This window comes from Grus americana, chromosome 3 (genome assembly GCF_028858705.1).
Source record: "Grus americana isolate bGruAme1 chromosome 3, bGruAme1.mat, whole genome shotgun sequence".
Lineage (NCBI taxonomy): Eukaryota > Metazoa > Chordata > Aves > Gruiformes > Gruidae > Grus > Grus americana.
Genome location: NC_072854.1, coordinates 83,474,396 through 83,493,399, shown reverse-complemented (window position 1 = coordinate 83,493,399; position 19,004 = coordinate 83,474,396). Strand labels below are relative to the sequence as shown.

General features: G+C 38.6%; 1 protein-coding gene across 3 annotated transcripts in view; it reads left to right on the top strand.

The window, feature by feature from the left end:
- HEATR1 (HEAT repeat containing 1) overlaps positions 1–18,632 on the top strand; it is a 37,571-nt gene extending 18,939 nt beyond the window's left edge. For all 3 annotated transcript variants that reach the window (XM_054819233.1, XM_054819235.1, XM_054819236.1), the window contains 25 exons: positions 129–301; positions 634–801; positions 997–1,239; positions 1,756–1,887; positions 2,453–2,559; positions 3,635–3,778; positions 4,582–4,700; positions 4,971–5,092; positions 6,562–6,690; positions 7,455–7,685; positions 8,350–8,476; positions 9,309–9,475; positions 10,116–10,162; positions 11,002–11,125; positions 11,990–12,130; positions 12,327–12,616; positions 13,409–13,559; positions 14,079–14,237; positions 14,978–15,112; positions 15,372–15,476; positions 15,570–15,738; positions 16,489–16,643; positions 17,030–17,188; positions 17,894–18,002; positions 18,435–18,632. In XM_054819233.1, coding sequence (XP_054675208.1) covers positions 129–301; positions 634–801; positions 997–1,239; positions 1,756–1,887; positions 2,453–2,559; positions 3,635–3,778; positions 4,582–4,700; positions 4,971–5,092; positions 6,562–6,690; positions 7,455–7,685; positions 8,350–8,476; positions 9,309–9,475; positions 10,116–10,162; positions 11,002–11,125; positions 11,990–12,130; positions 12,327–12,616; positions 13,409–13,559; positions 14,079–14,237; positions 14,978–15,112; positions 15,372–15,476; positions 15,570–15,738; positions 16,489–16,643; positions 17,030–17,188; positions 17,894–18,002; positions 18,435–18,523 — 3,695 coding nt within the window. In that variant the 3' untranslated portion in view covers positions 18,524–18,632. The remainder of the gene's footprint in view (positions 1–128; positions 302–633; positions 802–996; positions 1,240–1,755; positions 1,888–2,452; positions 2,560–3,634; positions 3,779–4,581; positions 4,701–4,970; positions 5,093–6,561; positions 6,691–7,454; positions 7,686–8,349; positions 8,477–9,308; positions 9,476–10,115; positions 10,163–11,001; positions 11,126–11,989; positions 12,131–12,326; positions 12,617–13,408; positions 13,560–14,078; positions 14,238–14,977; positions 15,113–15,371; positions 15,477–15,569; positions 15,739–16,488; positions 16,644–17,029; positions 17,189–17,893; positions 18,003–18,434) is intronic.
- Positions 18,633–19,004: the final 372 nt, after the last annotated feature.

Here is a 19,004-nt window from a genome sequence, read left to right as displayed (position 1 = left end):
GTGAAAATAGATGACTTTTTCATTCCAAAGTAATGTTGATGCCTCTTCAGAGACAGATATGGTAAAATTCTGACCACTCACTGAATTCTGTTGTCTTTTCCTCCTTCCTTCCCTCCCTGTTTTTGCAGTGGTGATATCTTTGCTAATTAACTTGGGTAGTCCTGTGAGTGAAGTTCGAAGGGCTGCTCTCAACTGCCTCCATTCCTTGAGAGGGATAAAGGAGTCTCTATTTCATCCTGTTCTTCAGCATTTGGAGCAAAAAACAGAAGAGATCATATCTGACCGTACCTACATAACACAGGTATTTTTGTTAAGGAGTACTTTAATACAAGGTTTGTCTGCTGCTGTGAGCTCCCATCTTTTCCAGAAGAAATCAAGTTAACTGGGAATGTTCATTGTCCTTGTATAGCAGACTGATTTTTTTAAAGGACTGTAAAAACATTCAAGTGAATTATTGCATACAGAGAATTGAGAATATCAGTCAAATAAGAAGTATTAACTTGTGGTTTATTTACAGATGAAGAATTCTTTTTGTAGCTAGATTGCATTATTACAAACACATTGAATAAACATTGGTTTAAGGCATTTTTATTGCAGGGAAAGAACTTAATATTCACTTTGTTAATGAACTAGATAATGGAAACTCTTTTTGAGGAGCTTGAGACGCAACCAAAACAGAAATCCCAGAAGAAAAAGTTGTCAGAAGCTTTGGAAAGCATACTTGATTGTGTACAGAACCCTATTTTCCCATCATATATTGCAAGAAACTTAATGAAAATTCTTCATGAAGTCCATGGTGAGGTAAGTGCAGCATGTACTCATGGTAATATCACAATAAGTCTTGTATTTTTTCCTCTTGAATAGCTGTTGCATAAAATACTGTATGCAGTGTGTTACCAGAGAGGGGATGGTGCAGTAAAATGAAGCCATGCTATTGGAAGTTTGTTAAAATGAGAATGGATAAAAACTTCTCTTATAAATTTCCTCTGTTTGCAGATGATTCTTTCTCACCTCTTGCCTGTGCTAGACCGGTTGCTAGAGAAGGTCTTTAAGAAACCTGAGGCAATGTTGAAAGATGAAGTTGTTCTCCTGCATCTCATCCTTGGAAAGTTTAATGAATATTCAGCAACGCTCTTGTGCAAGAATCAGCAGAGTCTGGATTTATTTATTAGAAGTCTGCATGCTGCCAAGAAAATGTATGAAGAAATTCCACCTTTTCAGATCACAGCACTTGGGCAGGTATGGCTTTCTGAAGATCTTTAATTTATTTTTATGCTTAAAGCAAAGAACAGTGTTTAGGATTGGTTTTACAAGGACTCTTCCTGTGTTAAGGATTCCATAGCTTTTAACCTGTCTGTCTTCTACTACAAATTTTCACGATCTCCATAGTGTCTTTGAAACATCTAAACAGGCTGCAAAACTTTCTCTCTTAAACTTGCCAGAAGGAGAAATTGCTGCTTGCTTTATTTTTGCATTTTGACAAGTACAGACTAGAAATACCATTGTATCTGCATGCAGGTGAATACCTGTATCATTGCCTGCAGACACTATGGTTCCACTGTCCTTAGTATATGCTTGGCATCTAAGGATTCCTGGATATATACAAATACATCGTTAATATGCCGTTGGTTGATATTAACATGTGTGTAATTGGAGTATCATACATAATCTAACACACCTAAGTTCCATAGCTTGTGATTTTGTTACCCTCTTACAGTAAACCTCTCTGCATCCTTTCTTTTTTCCCTTTTGTAGATTACCAAACCATTCTTTGCAGCCGTGTCAGATGAGATGGTGCAACAGAAGCTATTAAAAGTCTTATTTGACTTACTGTTAAACTGTAAGAACCCACTTTGTGCCCAGACAATTAGCAGTGTGTTTAAAGGGGTAAGTGGCAAACTCCAGAACACAGAAATATGTTCAAATCTGTTGCAGTGCTTCTATGTTGCTACATTAAGTAACATTCATTTATATCATTCATGAAAGGAATTGAAAACTGTTTGTCACATAATATAGTTGTGTTAATGGCATGAGAAGTTTGTTAAGTGACTGGTTTTAGAAGATTTTTCTTTAAAAGACATGCATCAGTCATTTTCTATACTATGTGAATGAATTCAGCAGAAGTCACTTCTTTCTGCTGCACTGGTTTTCATTTTCTGGGTAAGAACTGCTTTTGTACTGTTATGAGGGGACTTCTCACAAAATACATTCATTGTAGCTTTCATATAGCAATTTATTGCATTGTACGGATTTGAAATCCCTTCCTCATTTTATTTGCTATAAGAACTACAAGTAGGACAGGCATTCAGAGACTGTGGTGATATGACTTGAATATGTGGATTATATACCCATATGTGCATGAAAGGGATGTGTTTAAAAACAAAGGAGGAGGCATAGATGCGTGAGATGACACGTTGTTCATTGGTACTTGCGTTACTGTTCGTTCTTTCAGATTTCAGTGTGTGCTGAGCAGATGGTCAGAGAACTGGAGCCACCTGAGAAAACGAATAGTCTGGCCACTGTTCAGCAAACTAGAAGGCAGAAAATGCAGCAACAGAGGTAAAATAACTAGAAATCAAAAAAATGTAATCTGTACAGTTTGAAAATGCCACTTGTTCTGCTTATATAGTTTGTATTGAAAGCACAAGCATCCTTTCCCCTGCACAGTAAAATAACTCTGAGCTACTTCTGGCAGGAGAAAACCAACCCACATAGCTGTTTGAGAACCGATGGAACTATAGTAAAAAAAAAAAAATAAATAATTTCCCTGTACTTTTTAATGTTGGCATTTGCTCTTGTAGAATTTGGCTTGACACAGTTGAACAGGATTCATTTTTGTAGGTATTAAACTTGATTAGTAATAAAGAGGTATGACAAATTACATACACATGGCTGAAATCTAAAGATACTCATCAAAATGTTCTTGTTAGCTGTCTGAAAGACAGTATTTTCTTTCAGTTAAAATGTTAATTTCTTTTTAGAACTCTTCATCTTGTTTTTTCTCTCCATTCTCTTAAGGAATGTTTTGTCCACTGTACTTATTCTCGTCTAAGCATCAGCTGTCAGCCACTGTTGAAACAGGATATTGAGTTGGTTTTCTTTGTTTGACGTAGAATAGATGTTCTTATGTTCTTATTTTCCTTCACTTGACCTTTTTTAACAATCATCACCCATTAGATTGATCCATCTGTAAACTGTCAGAGTTTATAAACACATGCACTTGCACACACACCCATTGCTTGCATAGTCACTGGTTAGACAACTAGTAGTTAAGAAGATGCAAGTTGCCTGGATGGCAAGCAGATTAGTATTTGGACAATTATTTGTTAATAGACTTTATTTTTTTTCCCCACAGAAATCTGCTTCGTTGTGTAGACTTTTTGTATACACAGAAGGCATGCTATACTTGTTTGTTTTTTCAAGTTTGCTCTGGATTTTCTGTTGATTGTTTAAAATGTGTTGGTGCTTGAGTCAAAAGCCCACACATTGCCACCTCTCCCGGGAGAAACAGTAAAGGATATTACTATGTGAAAGAAAGTTTCTTTTTTTTTACTTATGCGTGTGCTTGTTCCCCAAAACACCGTACTATTTTCTTTGCAGATGTATGTCCTGATTGTTTGTCTTCTCTTTTTAGAAAGCCTCAAGATGCGGAATTGGCACCGGAAGCAAGCCACTTCAGCTGGCGGAGAGTTATGCTTATTCTGGAGTTACTGCAGCATAAGAAGAAACTTAGACGTCCGCAGGCATTGGTACCTGCGCTTTTTAACCTGCTGAGCCGGTAATCGTGCCTCCGTAACACGAGTCCTTGAGCTTTCACTTCTGCAGCAGACACTGTAAAGCATTAAAATGTGGGCGACTTTCTCTGTGCTTTGTTGCTGTGTTTCGTAGCTTTTTTGTTGCCGTGTTTTGTAGCTTAGCTTGCCTTTTTTACTTGAACTTCTTTTACATCAGATGAAGGGAATGGGAAGTTGTTGTGAATTTTTTGCCCTGTAAACAATGTGATGGGCTTTTTAAGATGGTTACCTGATGCGTAGCTTCTTATGTGAAGACTGTTTCTCAGGTGGAGGGCTTGGCACTGCTAAGAAGGATGACACCTGTGCTAAAACTGGCATAATTGACAGGATTTGTGTCTTTTTCAGAGCCATTATAATAATACTCTAAACTTTAAAATTCCTCCCAAAACATTCTGGAATAGCCTTCATCCAGCGTAAGCGAAGAAAACTACTGCTTTTCCTGCCAGCCCTATCTCCAGGCACTTAGGAAAGTTTACATAGAGATTGGGTATTTTTCTTTTTTTTTTTTTTTTCTTTATGACTTGCCTTTACATAGACTGGCAATCATATTTCAGGTAATCATCTTAGTCCTCTGACAGTGCTTTGATAAATGTCTTTTATTTGACCAGTTCATGTATTTGAAAACAAAAAAGAAGAGACACTTTTTGGCAAATGCTTTTTAGAAGCCTCAATTTAGAACTTCTGCAGAATGAAGATTGCAGTTTTTTATTTGTATCTTAATATATAGTTTGGTCACTTATTTTTCTGTCTCCTTTTTCAATTCCTGAACTTTTTCCTAAATGTATAGGTGTCTGGAACCTATGGCATCAGAAGAAGAAAATATGGAATATACAAAGCAACTAATCCTCAGCTGCCTGCTAAGCATCTGTCAGAAATTGTCTTCAGATGGTGGCAAGATCCCAGCAGGTAAAAATTGCCAGACTCATTTCCTGGTACTTCTCTCGCCAGTACAGCATTAAAACAATGGCCTCTAATGTTTTTCTTCTCTGAATGTACGCTGAATTCTTGAGGAGAAATAGATTCCTTTATAGGGTGTACAATTTTGCCTTCTTAATAATTTTTTGTAGATCCTTTAGGTATGGTCTGCAAATTGAGACCAGTGCTTGAGTGTACTGGTTTTATTCCTGTGTTGTTGACCATTAAAGTATTCATCAGTGAATATTTTTTTACTTGCAGATATCCTTGACAAAGAAAAATTCAACGTGGAAGTGATAGTTCAGTGCATCAGGATATCTAAAATGCCCCAGACACACCACCATGCATTGCTTCTCCTTGGTGCTGTTGCTGGCATGTTTCCTGTAAGTAGGACCTGAAGTGTATGTGTCGGCTCTTGTCTTCAGGTTCCAAATATTGGGAAGAGTGAAGAACATACAGAGCTGTTCTATGGGGAGAAACTTCCTGAAAGGAGCAAGAGACAAAACTGGCAGGTTTTGTTTGCTCTTTTAGGGCTTTCTATTCCATTTTACTTGAAAACAAACCTCTGCCTTGATGCATTGGTCACTAGTCATTTATGACTCACAGTGAAGCCCATTAGAAATGGAAGAAGCTTTCTGACAACAGCCCTGCCTCACCTTCTCGCTGCTGTCAAAGTTCTGGTGCATTGTTTCTTCTTTCCCCTAATTTTTTATATACAAGAGAGAAAACATCTAGTCCAATAGCACATGTACTCTACAAGTTCCTATCTTGTACAACACTGAGAAATGTAGTTGTAGTTGATGATAAAACCAGGTTGGTCTGATTTTAATAGACTGAGAAACAGGTCTTGTCTTCTATGGATTGAAATTTGACTGTACACTCACTCTTCTAAGTAAGATTCTTTTGCTTTGAAACTATAAAAGCAGCAAAATGTATCCAGATGTATCAAACTCAGTTTGCACCTTTATCTTTACCTCACTACTTTCTTCACACATTCAGGAAGATAACATTTTTCCCAAAAGGCAAAACTGGAATGTTTTTGACAAACTTGTGGAGGGTTTGGCTTTTTTATTGTTGGGGTTATTTTTCTTTGCCATCATCTTACTGCCATCACCTGCAATAGAACTGAGCTTTTATTCTACATTAATGTTGGCTCTTACAAGATTTTCAAGGTCAGAATACAAGGAAATACTTTGTATGAGTTTCATCTCTCTTTTTAAATCTAAAACACTCCTTTCACTAAAACTGAAAGAGAAAGGTACCCATAACTTCCTGTTCTGAGTTCTGGCAAAATCTAGGAAACTAACTCTTGAGCTAGGTGACACCTCTAAACCAGCCCTCTTGAAATTAATTACTGTGGTTAAGATCTCATGCTTCCAAAAAAGCCAAAAATTAAAATGAGTGTGATTGCTTTCCATTGCATGACTGTAGATATTGCAGATGTTTTACAAATATAAAAAGGGTAGATGGGAAAGGTACTGAAAATTGCTGGAACCTGTGCCACACTCAAATTTGTGCTTCTGCAAATCTCCCCATAACTGATTTTGCTATACTACCATGGCACTGAGTTGAAGAGTACAAGGTATTTCATCAGAATAAACTCTCAATTTCCACTCTTTAATTACTTGCTTAGAAGCGTATCTCGGTTTCTCTAACAATCGTGTAGTAAGTAGCTTTAAGGGACACTATACAAATAAAATTAGTTAGTGGAGATTTTGGAAGATACTAATGATTCTCATTTTCTTTTATAGGAATCTAGAGGCATTTGTGAGAAGGAGAAATGCCTTAAGGTATAATATTTAGAGCAACAGAGTTCAAAAAGCAAACTAATCTCATCTGTCATCTTTTCCAGGATAAAGTTCTCCACAACATTATGCCCATTTTTACATTCATGGGAGCAAATGTCTTGCGTCTGGATGATACTTACACATTCCAAGTAATTAATAAGACAGTGCAGATGGTTATTCCTGCTCTTATACAGGTAAAGTTGCCTACTTAATGGAAAGGAGTAGGAAAAAAGTGAACAATAAGATTATTAGTTAGGTATAGCAAATCTGAATTCTAGAGTCATTCATAGATTTAAACACGAAAAATACCATATAGATTTCTTATGTAAAAAATTAATTTAAAAAAGAATATTCTCACAATGGGCCGGAAGATTTTGGGATTTCCTCATGTATTTTTTAATGGTATGTATACACATTTTGCCTCTTCTTGGAGATCTGTTAGACAAATCAAATTGTTTGTGGCTTGTTGTTTGGGCTTTTTATAAGCCTTTCATAACAGCCATCACAAGTTTCTGACAATTTTTGTATGGCACACACAATTACTACATGTGAGGAGAGCCTAATGTTACTTACCTGAGATCATGTGGCCTACTCGTGTTATGTTTACTAGGCCCTTGAATCCAAGACCCTATCGGGCTTATAGGCAGCATTTTCAGAAGGATGCTTTCCCTTGAAAACATCCTGCTTGTTTCAGCTGATGCCAAGTAACTGTTTGTTATTTTTTTTTCCTTTGGGTTTTGTTTGGGTTTTTTTTTCTTTTTTTCTTTTTTTTTTAAATTTCATTTGAAGCATCTTCCTTAAACACTGAAAAGGAACTGTGTGATTGAAAACTGTTTCTTTTGGAGCACTTCTGTTTTCCTTGAGATTATGCTTTTGGTAAAAGCATGTAGTGCTTTCTCTCATTTGGTGAATTTACAAGAAAGAACTTGTTTGAACCGTGGTTCCTGTCTGTACATAGGCTGAAGACAGTGATTTGTCAGAGTCCTCGGGAAGTGTAGAAGAGGTGGTGATTAAAATCATTCGCGTGTTTGTGGATGCCTTGCCCCATGTGCCAGAGCACCGCCGCCTGCCGATCCTGGCCCAGCTGATCACCACAGTGGGAGGAGAAAAGTTCCTCTGGGTTCTCCTGGTGCTGCTGTTTGAGCAGTATGTGACCAAAACTGTGACTGCAACATCAAGCATAGACAAGGTTAGAAGACTAGTGGGTCAATTTTTTCCTCAAGAGACTGATCTCCTCCTGTCTGTTCATGGTCTTGCCTTCAAGAAGGTGCAAGATAAGCCCCCTGGTTACGCCAAAATAAATAGTGAGCTCCGAGCTCATGCTATAGCAGGACCTGATGGTGATGTTGACTACAATTTGTATTGCAGGTACAATATTGTTTTCTCCTGTAGCCTGAACAATAAATCAGGCCATATTGTACAGCAGTCTTTGACCTGAAGGGCTGATAATCTAATTTTGAAGTGCTTCAATATTTTTAAAGTGGGTTTTCTTTCTTTAACTGTGTTTGTGAAACATGATACTGGTTTGTCTGTACAGACCAAGATAAACCCTGTTATGTTTCTGTGTAGGCAGGCCCTCAAATTAGTTGAAAGGATAGTTTATGGAGAAAACTAAAAGAATTATCAAGAAGATACAGTCTTTGCTGCAGCAGTTTAGTCTCTCTCTACGCAATCTGGAGCAAAGTTCTCTCCAAAACCTTGCTGCTGTTACCCTTGGTGTTAGTCCTGGCAGTATTCAGCTCACCATGGTATTTTCACAAACTCACTGAGGAGTTCTTAAGTCTTTTTTATCATTATTAGTAATGGTTTTTTAACTGGGGTTTTTTTTTTTTTTTGATCTAAACCATAAACAGGATGCTGTTCTGGAAGCCGACACTGAATTTTGGATTTCCATCTGTTGCGAATTTAATGTACGTTCTCAGTTCCAGAGCATGATGAAAATAATCCAGTACTTGACAGAGCTGCCAGAGAACAAAGAAGGTAACCACAAAACAGAGCCAGCACAGCAAATGCATGTAAACCTTCCTTATTACTCCTCTAGACAGAAGACTAAGGGATACAGAATTACTGTAATGACTTTTTTAAAAAAAAATGGCTAAGATGTGATTACTTTTTTTTTCATCCTTTTAATTATAGATTGATTTGAGCACTTAGAATCAAGCAGTAGTCCTTATTTAGAAGTTACATTAAATCATTTAGTTAAAAGCTATTAATCAGAGAAGATAAGATCACAGGGACTACTGGTCATTTCTGGGTTTCTTTAAGGTTTCATTTCTTTCTACTACAATACAGTAGAGCAATAATTAAACAATATGTTTTAATAATATTCCAGTCTGTTATTTCAAAGAGCATTGGGGAAGGTGGGTGAGGGTTGTTTGTTGCTTTTTAAGGAAGGACTTGCCATACTTGATGTTTGAATGCATTTTCTCAGCCAGGAAGGACAAGGTAATAACACTGACAGCAGTTCTCCCAAGTACGTGACACACAGTGTATGTGGTCCTGCCTCAAACGTCTCTTGTGTTTGTGGCCAGCATACTGTAGCTTTAGTGCCAAGAAAAAATAAGATTCTTCACATAAAAATGATCAGATGGAATGGCAGTGAAACGGCACTACTGCTTTTGAGGCTGCTGGAATGAAAAATTTATCTCCTGTGGTATTTCAGAGCATCTTTTAGGGAACTTTGATGTGATTTTGGATACGCAGAATGACTCCTGTATAGGCATCTGACTGCAATTTTTCTTTGTTTCTGTAATCAGAAATCAAATGTCTTTTCCTCTTGACTGCAAATTTGTTTTGTGAATGTTTTCAACAGATGATCCTGCGTCAAAAAAGTCAAGAACATGCAAGACAAAGCTAAAAAATCAGGATGGGCAGCTCTTTAATGTGGAGTCTCACTCAGACAAACAACTTCGGCATTTCAAATTCTTGTCGGTCTCTTTCATGTCACAACTTTTATCCTCACAGAGTTTTGTGAAAAAGGTAATAATGGCAGATTGCTTTTAAACTGATCACATGAATTAATTGTGCCATACTGTAACAGATGAGGTTTCATTTGCTTTTTAGTATGGCTTTATATTCAGTGGGGATGAAAGAATACACTGTCCAGTGTATCTAGCTGACACCTTTATTGACACAGTTTTGAAACTTCTCATTAATCTTAATTATTTTTTAATAAGGCTTTTCCAGATAGATTCAGCTTGTGTGATTGATGAATAGGTAACAAAGTGAAATTCTGGTCCCACTGGCTTTATGGAGTCTGGGATTTCACTCGCAGTCTGTATAACTCCAAGTTTGGTGTGGGATTCATACTATTAACTCTGAAAAGACAAAATAAATGTTAGACATTTTAGGCTGTGGCTCTAGCTGGAAGTAGTTCCCAGTGTTTCAACTGAATGTCATCCACGAGAATGAAGTGTATTTGCTGCTGTCACTGTGTTGCCTAAGATGCTCATCTTTTCTTTTAGAATGACGGATTAAGTGCAAATGTGGGGAACTCAGAATTACTATGTTTAGTGGACATTTCATTCAGAACAAATAAATTTGTGTATACTGGAGTATTAACCTAATGAGGGGATGTAGGTTTCACACTTAGCATTTTCATTCTTCCTTTTTAAACCAGATAGTTGAATGTGAAGAAACAGAAGAGCTGCAGAAGTTGGAACAGAGGTATGCTTTAAATCTGCTCCACTCCTATTTCTAGCTTTTACTGCAACATGGGAATACTTTTTTAAGTATAGTCCCATTAGAATATTTTTCCCCCAAGGATATATTTCATGTTGTCCTTGGCGACAAGCAGTATTTACTATATTCAAGTTATTTGGGTTTTGTTTTGAGGTTTTCTTAATGTGATGTGGAGTTTTTTATTTCTGAAAGATTGCTTTATCCAGTATCCATTCTTTCTGTATTTCTGATGGTGCTTATTTACATACTTAGTCACAACTGTTATGCTATTGATGATGGAGTCTCTAAACGAATTCTAGATTTTTAGCAAAATGTATCACTTCATTTGTAGGAGAAAAAAAAAAAAAAGTTATTCACGGGCACCCTTGTATTGGTGTAAGAAATTTACCAGTAATCACAGATCACAGTTGTAGTCATGGGGTTATGACAGCCAGTGATGCAAAATGGAGGGTTTCTTTTGTGGAGGCTTAACTTTTATGTTTGTTCTAAGCAAGTAAGTGTGTAGCACTTAAATGCTTTGTTCCTTAAACACTCACTTTTAAGCATCTATATATTCCCAGATTTTTTTTGTTTCAAAGTAGAGTTCTAAAAAGCAGAACTACTATTGTATGTAGATGCTAATTTGGGGGTACCAGGTAGACGTCCTTCATTTTCGTTATTGCTGTGCCTTTTGTTACTATGTAGATGTGATCTGCTACTTTCTCTATTAGGTGTTTCATTTTCCTTTATTGTTGCTGTTTCGTGAAATGTTAAGTTTTCCAGGAATAAAGTCGACTTCGTTAGTGTTTGTGTTACTTACTAAAAGATGCTTTCTTTTCATCTAGGCTATTAGAAGAAGTTCTTCACTATATAAACACGGTAGCATCCTCTGTGGAAGGAAACGTGGACAAGCCAACAGCCAAATTTTGGAGGGTTCTGCTTAACAAGTCCTATGATATGCTGGATAAAGTATGTCTCATTAGCCCTCATGTTAGCTGTGGGACATTTCTGCTTTTGCTTATTAATATGGTTGTAACCTTTGTAGGATTTCTTGTTGGATTAGTACTAATCTTTATTGGATGGTCTGCAGCCTGCTGCATCATTGTTTAAATTCCTCTAACAACTTTCATAACTACAGCTAACAGCTTAGAACAACCAGAAGAAAATCAGGAACGCTTATTCCCTCTACTTAGTATTCTGCTGGCTGGAAGTGGTCATTTCACTATCTGTCTGGTGAAGAAGAATGGCTTTTGGCAGCGTTTCCCACCATTAACTCACAAAATGATTTAACTAATGCTATTGGAATTGCTGTATATTTTTACATGGAATTTAAATGGAGAAAAAAATCCTTATGCTTTTCTTTCTGATCTTTTTCTGGTCAGAAGTATATTTGTAGAATTGAACTGGCTATCTCATTGCATGTTGAGGAGTATATGACTTCTCACAGCTTGCAAAAAAAAAAAATATTTTTTTTTTTTCCTCTGAAGCATATTCCAGTTTTCATGATGTACATGCACAGGGGCACTTCCAGAAGTATTTTAGGCTAAGGAGGGATAGCTCACCAGTGTAGACAAAAGGAATTGCTGAGAAAATCTCAGAGCTAGTGGGTATTGGCTGGTAAGTAGCCAGTGAACATACATTAAGTACTGTAACTGGAACCTGCTTTGTTCATTTGCTTGTCTCAGATACAGCGTTGCTACCCTGTCCGCTTTTCTTTGATCCTGAAACCCATGTGGGAAGTTGAAGAGAGTTTGCCTGTGTTATTTGGAGGCTACGATGTCACAGTGCATAGAAGAACATTTATGGTATTGTTTTGTTTGTGTTTTCTTGTAGGTCAATGCCTTATTGCCAACAGAAACCTTCATCCCTGTAATTAGGGGACTAATGATGAATCAGCTCCCATCTGTGAGACGTAAGGCAATGGACCTTTTGAACAATAAGGTGCAGCAGCGCACAAGGTGGCAGAAGAGCCAGGTGAGGCGAAGTGGTTAAGTACACAGAGAGAGGTTGATGTGGAAGAGGTTTGCTCTGTGTAGAGACATCAAGTACCAGTGCCAAGTCTGGCAGGCAGTTCTTGAGTAGTGAGACGTAGGTTACCTGCCCGTAGTCACCTTGCAGGTTCTGAGTTTCTAATTGTGTGTCTTGTGTGTGTGTTCTTTTGTCCTCTTAGATCCTGCAGCTCTTAGAGCTAGTTCCTGAGCTCATTGCTATTGTGCAGTGTAAAAGAAAGGAAGAAGAGGAGGAGCAAGCCATCAACAGGCAGACTGCTTTGTTCAGCCTCAAACTACTCTGCAAAGGTTTTGGCACAGAAAATCCAGTGCCATTTGTACCTGTTCTGAAAACTGCCATTGATCTGATTTCTTCGGAGAAGGAGGAAAAGAATGTGATGGGAAGTGCTTTGCTCTGCATAGCTGAGGTCACGTGTACACTGAAAGCCCAAGCAATACCTCAGCTTCCAAGGTACTGTTGGCTTCTTTTTAACAGAACCAACTTCAGCAGGAATTAGTTATACTGAAACGCGTTACGGCAGGAATGCTGATGAAGGCCAAGTGGCAGTCTGCCCGTGTGTGTTTTGTGTAGATAAGAATAAAGGTATTCGTAGTGCTTGAAGGTGCTTCCTGGTCCTAGAACAAAGAAGCCAGTGGGGAAATTCTAAGAGTTTTATAATCAGAAGAGTTCCTGATGGAGTCCGTGACTGTGAACAGAGAGGCAGTCTTCATGGCTTTAGAAAAGTCAGACCGTATTCTGTGTTTTTACTGTAGAACAGATTGCATTTAAAAACATGAGAATCAGTACAGTTGGAAACCCTGCGTGTTACATTATTTTATTCTCCCTGTTCAAGAAGAATTCAAGCATCTAGCTTGTTGCTTTTAAGACTGTTTTATCTCATTACAAATATAAGTTTCTTATTGTCAGTAAATCTTTAAACTAAAGACAGGGCTTTGAGCAACCTGATCTAGTGAAAGATGTCCCTGCATATGGCGAGGGGGGCGGACTAGATGAGCTTTAAAGATCCTTTCTGAGCCAAACTATTCTATGATTCTGTGATTCTACACCTAATATCCTTCATTAGCTTCGAAAAAATGAAAAACAGCAGAAGAGCGCAGAATACTGAGTTTTCTGAAATACACATGTAAAAATTCATGTGAAAATTGTCCCTGCAGGCTTAACAGATGGATTGCTGTGATTGGAAATGTGCCTCCAAATGGTCAGTGGTTTCATCTTTCTTTGTTTACGCTTGGTTATTCACAGGCTGATGCCGGCACTGTTGAAGACTTTAAAAAATAAGAAGGAGCTGGTCTCCAATGAGATTTACTTGCTGAGTGCCATCACTGCTCTGCTGAAGGTTGCAGAAACATTACCCCACTTCCTTAGTCCTTATCTCTTGGATTGCTTGCTGCAGGTGAGCCAGCTGACTCCTACAGATACATAAAGGGGGACAGGATCTGCCCAGTTCCTAGAAGCTACAGAGATTATTTTTTCTCTCTGAAACTGAAATAGGAGTCTGTGCCAACTATGTGGAAGGTCATAACATACTACTCTTCTACTCTCCTTCTTATACAGATAACTAAGATACAGAATATAAAAGCGTCTCCTACTCCTCCCTCAGATAGCTTGTAGTTTGCTTCTTTGGAAAGGGAGGTGAATGCTGAAGGATCAATGTGTAATATCTATGATCTCATCAAATGTGCATCTAATAGCTCTAGTTAGGGTAAATCTGACCCCTGCCACTGACATGTGCATTTTTTCAGTGTTTGTCTTCTGAAGCCGGTGAAGCTCTCTACGCAGACATCCTAATGCAAGGTGCTCCAAGTGCTGCAAACAGCAAAACTGCCATCTGACGCTTGCAACAGACGACTACTGTAAAATAAGTTCTTGAGTTGTTTTAATTATGCCTAACTTTTGCTGAATTTCCTCATAGGTTGTCCGCTTGGAAAAGATTGTGGTCGAGTTTGGTCCTTCTTCCCAGATAAGCTTACGTGTAACATCACTGAAAACTATCCTAGCTACAAGGCTTTCTCCCCGAATACTCTTGCCTGCAATTACAAAGTGTTACAGTGAAGTGGCAAATACCCGGAAGGTAAGGATGTTTTTTCATTCTTTTGCATTGTGATTAAAAAGAAAGGAAAAAAAGAAACAAGCAGTGCAAAATTCAGTTCAGCTGTCCCAGCTGTGTCCCCTCCCAACCTCTTGCCCCCCACCAGCCTACTCACTGGGGCAGCAGAGTGAGAAACAAAGGAAGTCTTAATGCTGTGCAAGCACTGCTCTGCAATTGCTAAAACACCAGTATGTTACCAGCCTTGTTTTGCCCACAGATCTAAAACACAGCACCATATGAGCTGCTATGAAGAAACTAACTCCATCCCAGCCAAACCCAGCACAGCCTTTATATATGTCTCGTCTCTTTTGTACTGCAGTGGTGATTCAGGAAAGTTAGACCTGGGAGAAATGCACCACTTTAATGTCCTTAGCATGTTAGATGATGAATGCTGGGGAGATGAACCCATTCATAAAAAGGCCTTGATTTATCTGCTAGGAACTTGAGTCATAATTTTCATCTAGGCTTTGCTCCTGTCTCATAGGAGCAAACCTTTCAGACTTAGCTGTTAGCTCCAGGATTGGAGAGGGGAGACCAAGCTCTTTTCAGGAATCCTACTAACTCAAATTCCCCAAAAAGTACCGGAAAAAGTCCATTTATTTCATCGACAGTATCTTGAAGAGTAAATGTGGGAAGTACAAAAATCCAGTTTCCTTGTTCTGTTTCTCAGTTACTCTCAGTGTCACAGTTGCCTTTGCATTGCTTTGCTTTTGTTTTGGCAGAACTGCCTGGGTCCTCTTATGAACATTTTGAAGGAGCACATTGCTGGTATGGAGAAGGAGCACCTGATCTCACATCAGTCTGAGCTGACGGCATTTTTCATGAAAGCCCTGGACTTCCGAATGGAGCATGCCCAGGTGGCTTGTTTAGGGGGGGTGAACAGAGGCAGCTCAACCTCTGCCTGCTAATTCTATCAGCTGTTCTAAAAAATATTAGTAGTTTCCATCGCATATGTGCTCTGAAATTCTGGGTATCAAATAGTCTGCTCTGGAATTCTTTTTGGGTTAGAAAACGTTTGGTTAGGTATTTAGTCTGAAACAGACAAAATTAAAAGGTGCTTTGAAAGCTCAAATTCTTACATTTCAAACTTGGAATTTTGTTTTCTAATTTTTCTAGGATGATTTGGAGGAAGTTAGCAAGACAGAGGCTTACATTATTGATTGCCTAATAAGTATGGTTATGAAACTTTCCGAGGCTTCTTTCAGACCCCTCTTCTTCAAGGTAAGAAGTTTAAATATAATTCATCTATATCAGCATATTTGTTTTTTCCAGTGCACAGGTACAGGAAAGAGCTAATCTGCCTTTCCCTTTCAGCTCTTTGATTGGTCCAAAACAGAGTCTACCCTAAAGGACAGACTGCTGACATTCCACCGAATAGCAGATTGCATCGCAGACAAGCTCAAGGGTCTCTTCACCCTGTTTGCTGGTCATTTAGTGAAGCCATTTGCTGAGACGCTGAACCAGGTCAACATTTCTAAAACCGGTAAGTTCTCAGTTACTAAGCAGAGAGAGGCATTGTCAGGCTAACTCTAATCACTGAGAGGTTAATTAGAATTGCTGAAAGTTTAGTCTTACAGGATTTACTTCCCAGTACATACCTCTCGTTTCTCTTCCCTCTCCCATAAATAAGGCGTCTTTCTTATTCTGATGGAACCAAAGGACATTTTTCATCCATGGGCTCTGGGCTGCCAGTACAAAGTTGAGACCAGATGAAAATTTTCAATGTCAGTCCCAGTGAGTTCCATGAGAGTAAAATTGTGTGGAAAGAGGGTGACTGGTTTCTGTTTGTTGGGATTTTTTTCCTCTTTTTTTTCTCCCCTCATTCTTTGACTTCTCTTACATGCTACCTAGTGTATTCAGACTCCTCTGCTTTCCTGGCAAAAATAGGTATTACTTGTATTACATTTTTGTATGGGAAACTATTTGCCCATCCCACTTGTAGTGATTTGAAGAAATCCTCCACATCCACAGGTATGGCCAAGCATTTTTCCTATAGCCTATGGCTATCCTCTTTTATCCCCAGCTGACTGAACAGTAGTGGCAGACCTGCTAGGGCATCAGCTAAAAGCCGGATAACATATTGCATCCACTTCATTGCTCTGAGTGATGAGTACATAACTACTATGTCGTGTACATCCTTTAGCTATATTCACAAACTAACACTGTTTCTATCTTGTGGGGAAGTTTTATTTTCATTTTTTGATTTTTTTTTTCCTCCTTGATCGATGTGTAGATGAAGCTTTCTTTGACTCTGAGAACAGCACAGAAAAGAGCTGTCTGCTGTTGCAATCCACCATGGACTGTCTGCACAAGCTCTTCCTGTTTGACACCCAAAAGTTCCTCAGTAAGGAAAGAGCAGAAACTTTGATGACGCCTCTGGTCGATCAGGTATTGACAAACACGAAAAACCCCATTCATAGCTGATTTCCCCCACCTCCCCAGCCCATCTGAAAGATTTATTATTTTTTTTTTTAACTATCAGGCCTCAATCCTCTCCCTTAACAAAAAGGGAGGAACTAATTCATTGTCTTTGGGCTACAAACAGTATTAACTGCTTTGCCTAAGGCTCTGAATTACTAATTTTTTTTATCCTCTTTCTAAATATCTTCATTCTGTAAGGTTCGGGCATGTTGTTGAGCTCTTGCAGACCAGTGCTTTCCCACTGATGCTCTTTGATGTAGCTCTTGAGTACCTGAAAGCCAAAGCTAGAAGATATGCTTTAGGCTGGGTTTATCTGAGCCTGGATCTGTCTGACAAGCTTTTTTCTTCCACAGCTAGAAAATATGCTTGGAGGAGATGAGAAGTTCCAGGAAAGAGTGACAGCACACCTGATACCCTGCATAGCTCAGTTTTCAGTGGCAATGGCAGATGATTCTCTTTGGAAACCACTGAACTACCACATCCTGCTGAAAATGAGACACGCCTCTCCTAAGGTTCGGAGCTATCAGAATTTGAACTGGTTTTCTTTGTTGCGTTAGAAAATGGGAACAGTGCCCTAAAAAACAGAAGTAGATTAGCCAAGTCATCGCTAAAATAGTGGCCTAGATTAAAATCCTGATATTGTACTATGCTACTCCCAAGTTCTAGAGATGTGTATACAACACAGCCTTCCGCTCTTACCTTAAGCAGTCAATAGCCACGTGCGGATGTCTTCTGTACTGTGTGCTTTGGGATTTTAAAGACTTGGTAGCTGCTGGAATAAGAGCTAACCTGTTTGTGTATGAAGAAAGGGGCACTTTAGAGGCAGAACTGGAAGACAGTTATTTATCAACCTTCAGACCTGTTTATTGTGTTAGAGTTTTGTCAAGACTCCAATTTGGCAGGTTATATGTATTTAGGGGGAGTACGTGGGTTTTCATTGTTCTGAGTCCTCCTGCTACAGTGGAACAGAGTAGCATTGTTATGGGAAGTTAAAGACCATTACGTCAAATAACTTCCAGCAACATACCTGCTTCTTGCAACCTGTTTTTCCTTTGACATTACCTTAATCCAGATGGTAAGGTTTAAATTAGCTTAAAACTAATTCCCTTCTGTAGGGAAAGTTAGCTTACAAACTTATGTGGAAAGAAAGGGGGGGAGCAAGCAGGGAACTATACTGTAATATTTGTTTTCTTACAAAGATTATTGTTTTGGTTTAGGTCCGATTTGCTGCTCTGCTTGCATTGGTAGAAGTTGCACAAAAACTGAAGGAGAACTACCTGGTCCTGCTACCAGAATCTATTCCATTCTTAGCTGAGCTCATGGAAGGTAATGTTCTAAAGTGGCTTTAGTGCAGGCAGACAGCTGGCCTACAACCAAAAAGGAACAAGGGCCACTTACTTCAAAGATTCAGACAGGCTGATTGCTAAATTTCTATAAGTCTTATGAATTGGTATACAGTGGCTTAAACTGTGCAGGATGCAGACTGAAATGGATTGTATCCAACACACTCCTAAAGTTCAGTTAAATTACAGAAGTTTCTTCAGCAGTACAGCCTGTGCACATCTGCCCAGTTGCATGTTTTAGATCAGTGTTACAGTAGAAATAATTTGCCCAAGTCATGAGTCAGTGCCAAAATATTTTTTAATAATTTCATACCTGGTGTTTGAAGACAGTTCTAGCCTTGATGAGTGATGAAGCCTTCCTAGGGTAGCTTTGTAATCACTATTCTACTTAATTCCTGCTTTATTTCTTTTCTAGATGAATGTGAAGAAGTTGAACAGCAGTGTCAGAAGACAATTCACCAACTGGAAGTCATTTTGGGAGAACCCCTCCAAAGCTACTTCTAAGCTCATCCCCTTTATTTTCAAAAATGTGTTTCACATGTGCAAGTGTAATAGGCAAACTGTATTCTAATTTTTATCAGAGCTAACATCATAACTTTTTAATAAAATATTGTAAGAATCTGGCTTTATCATTTCTGGATGGTCTAGGGACTTTTTGTATCACTTTTCCTTAACTGCTCTTAACAGTGGGAAACAAGCAAGCTATCAGCAAATTTTGATAGCTGGCACAAACAGTGTGACATGTGAGACTCACTGAATTCCACTGTGCTTGGGACACGCAGTTACTGTCCCTGTGGAGGGGCTGCCATGCTACAGTGTAAGCATGGTACTCACTGGACCAGTGCACTGCAATCTTATGTATCTGCCTTTCATTTTTAGGGAAATAAAAAGTGAACCCACTGAAGATACTGAAAAGGAAGTTACAAGAAACTGGAGCGTACAGGAGCAAAAGCTGTTTTTTAGTCTTTAGAGACTTAGTCACCTG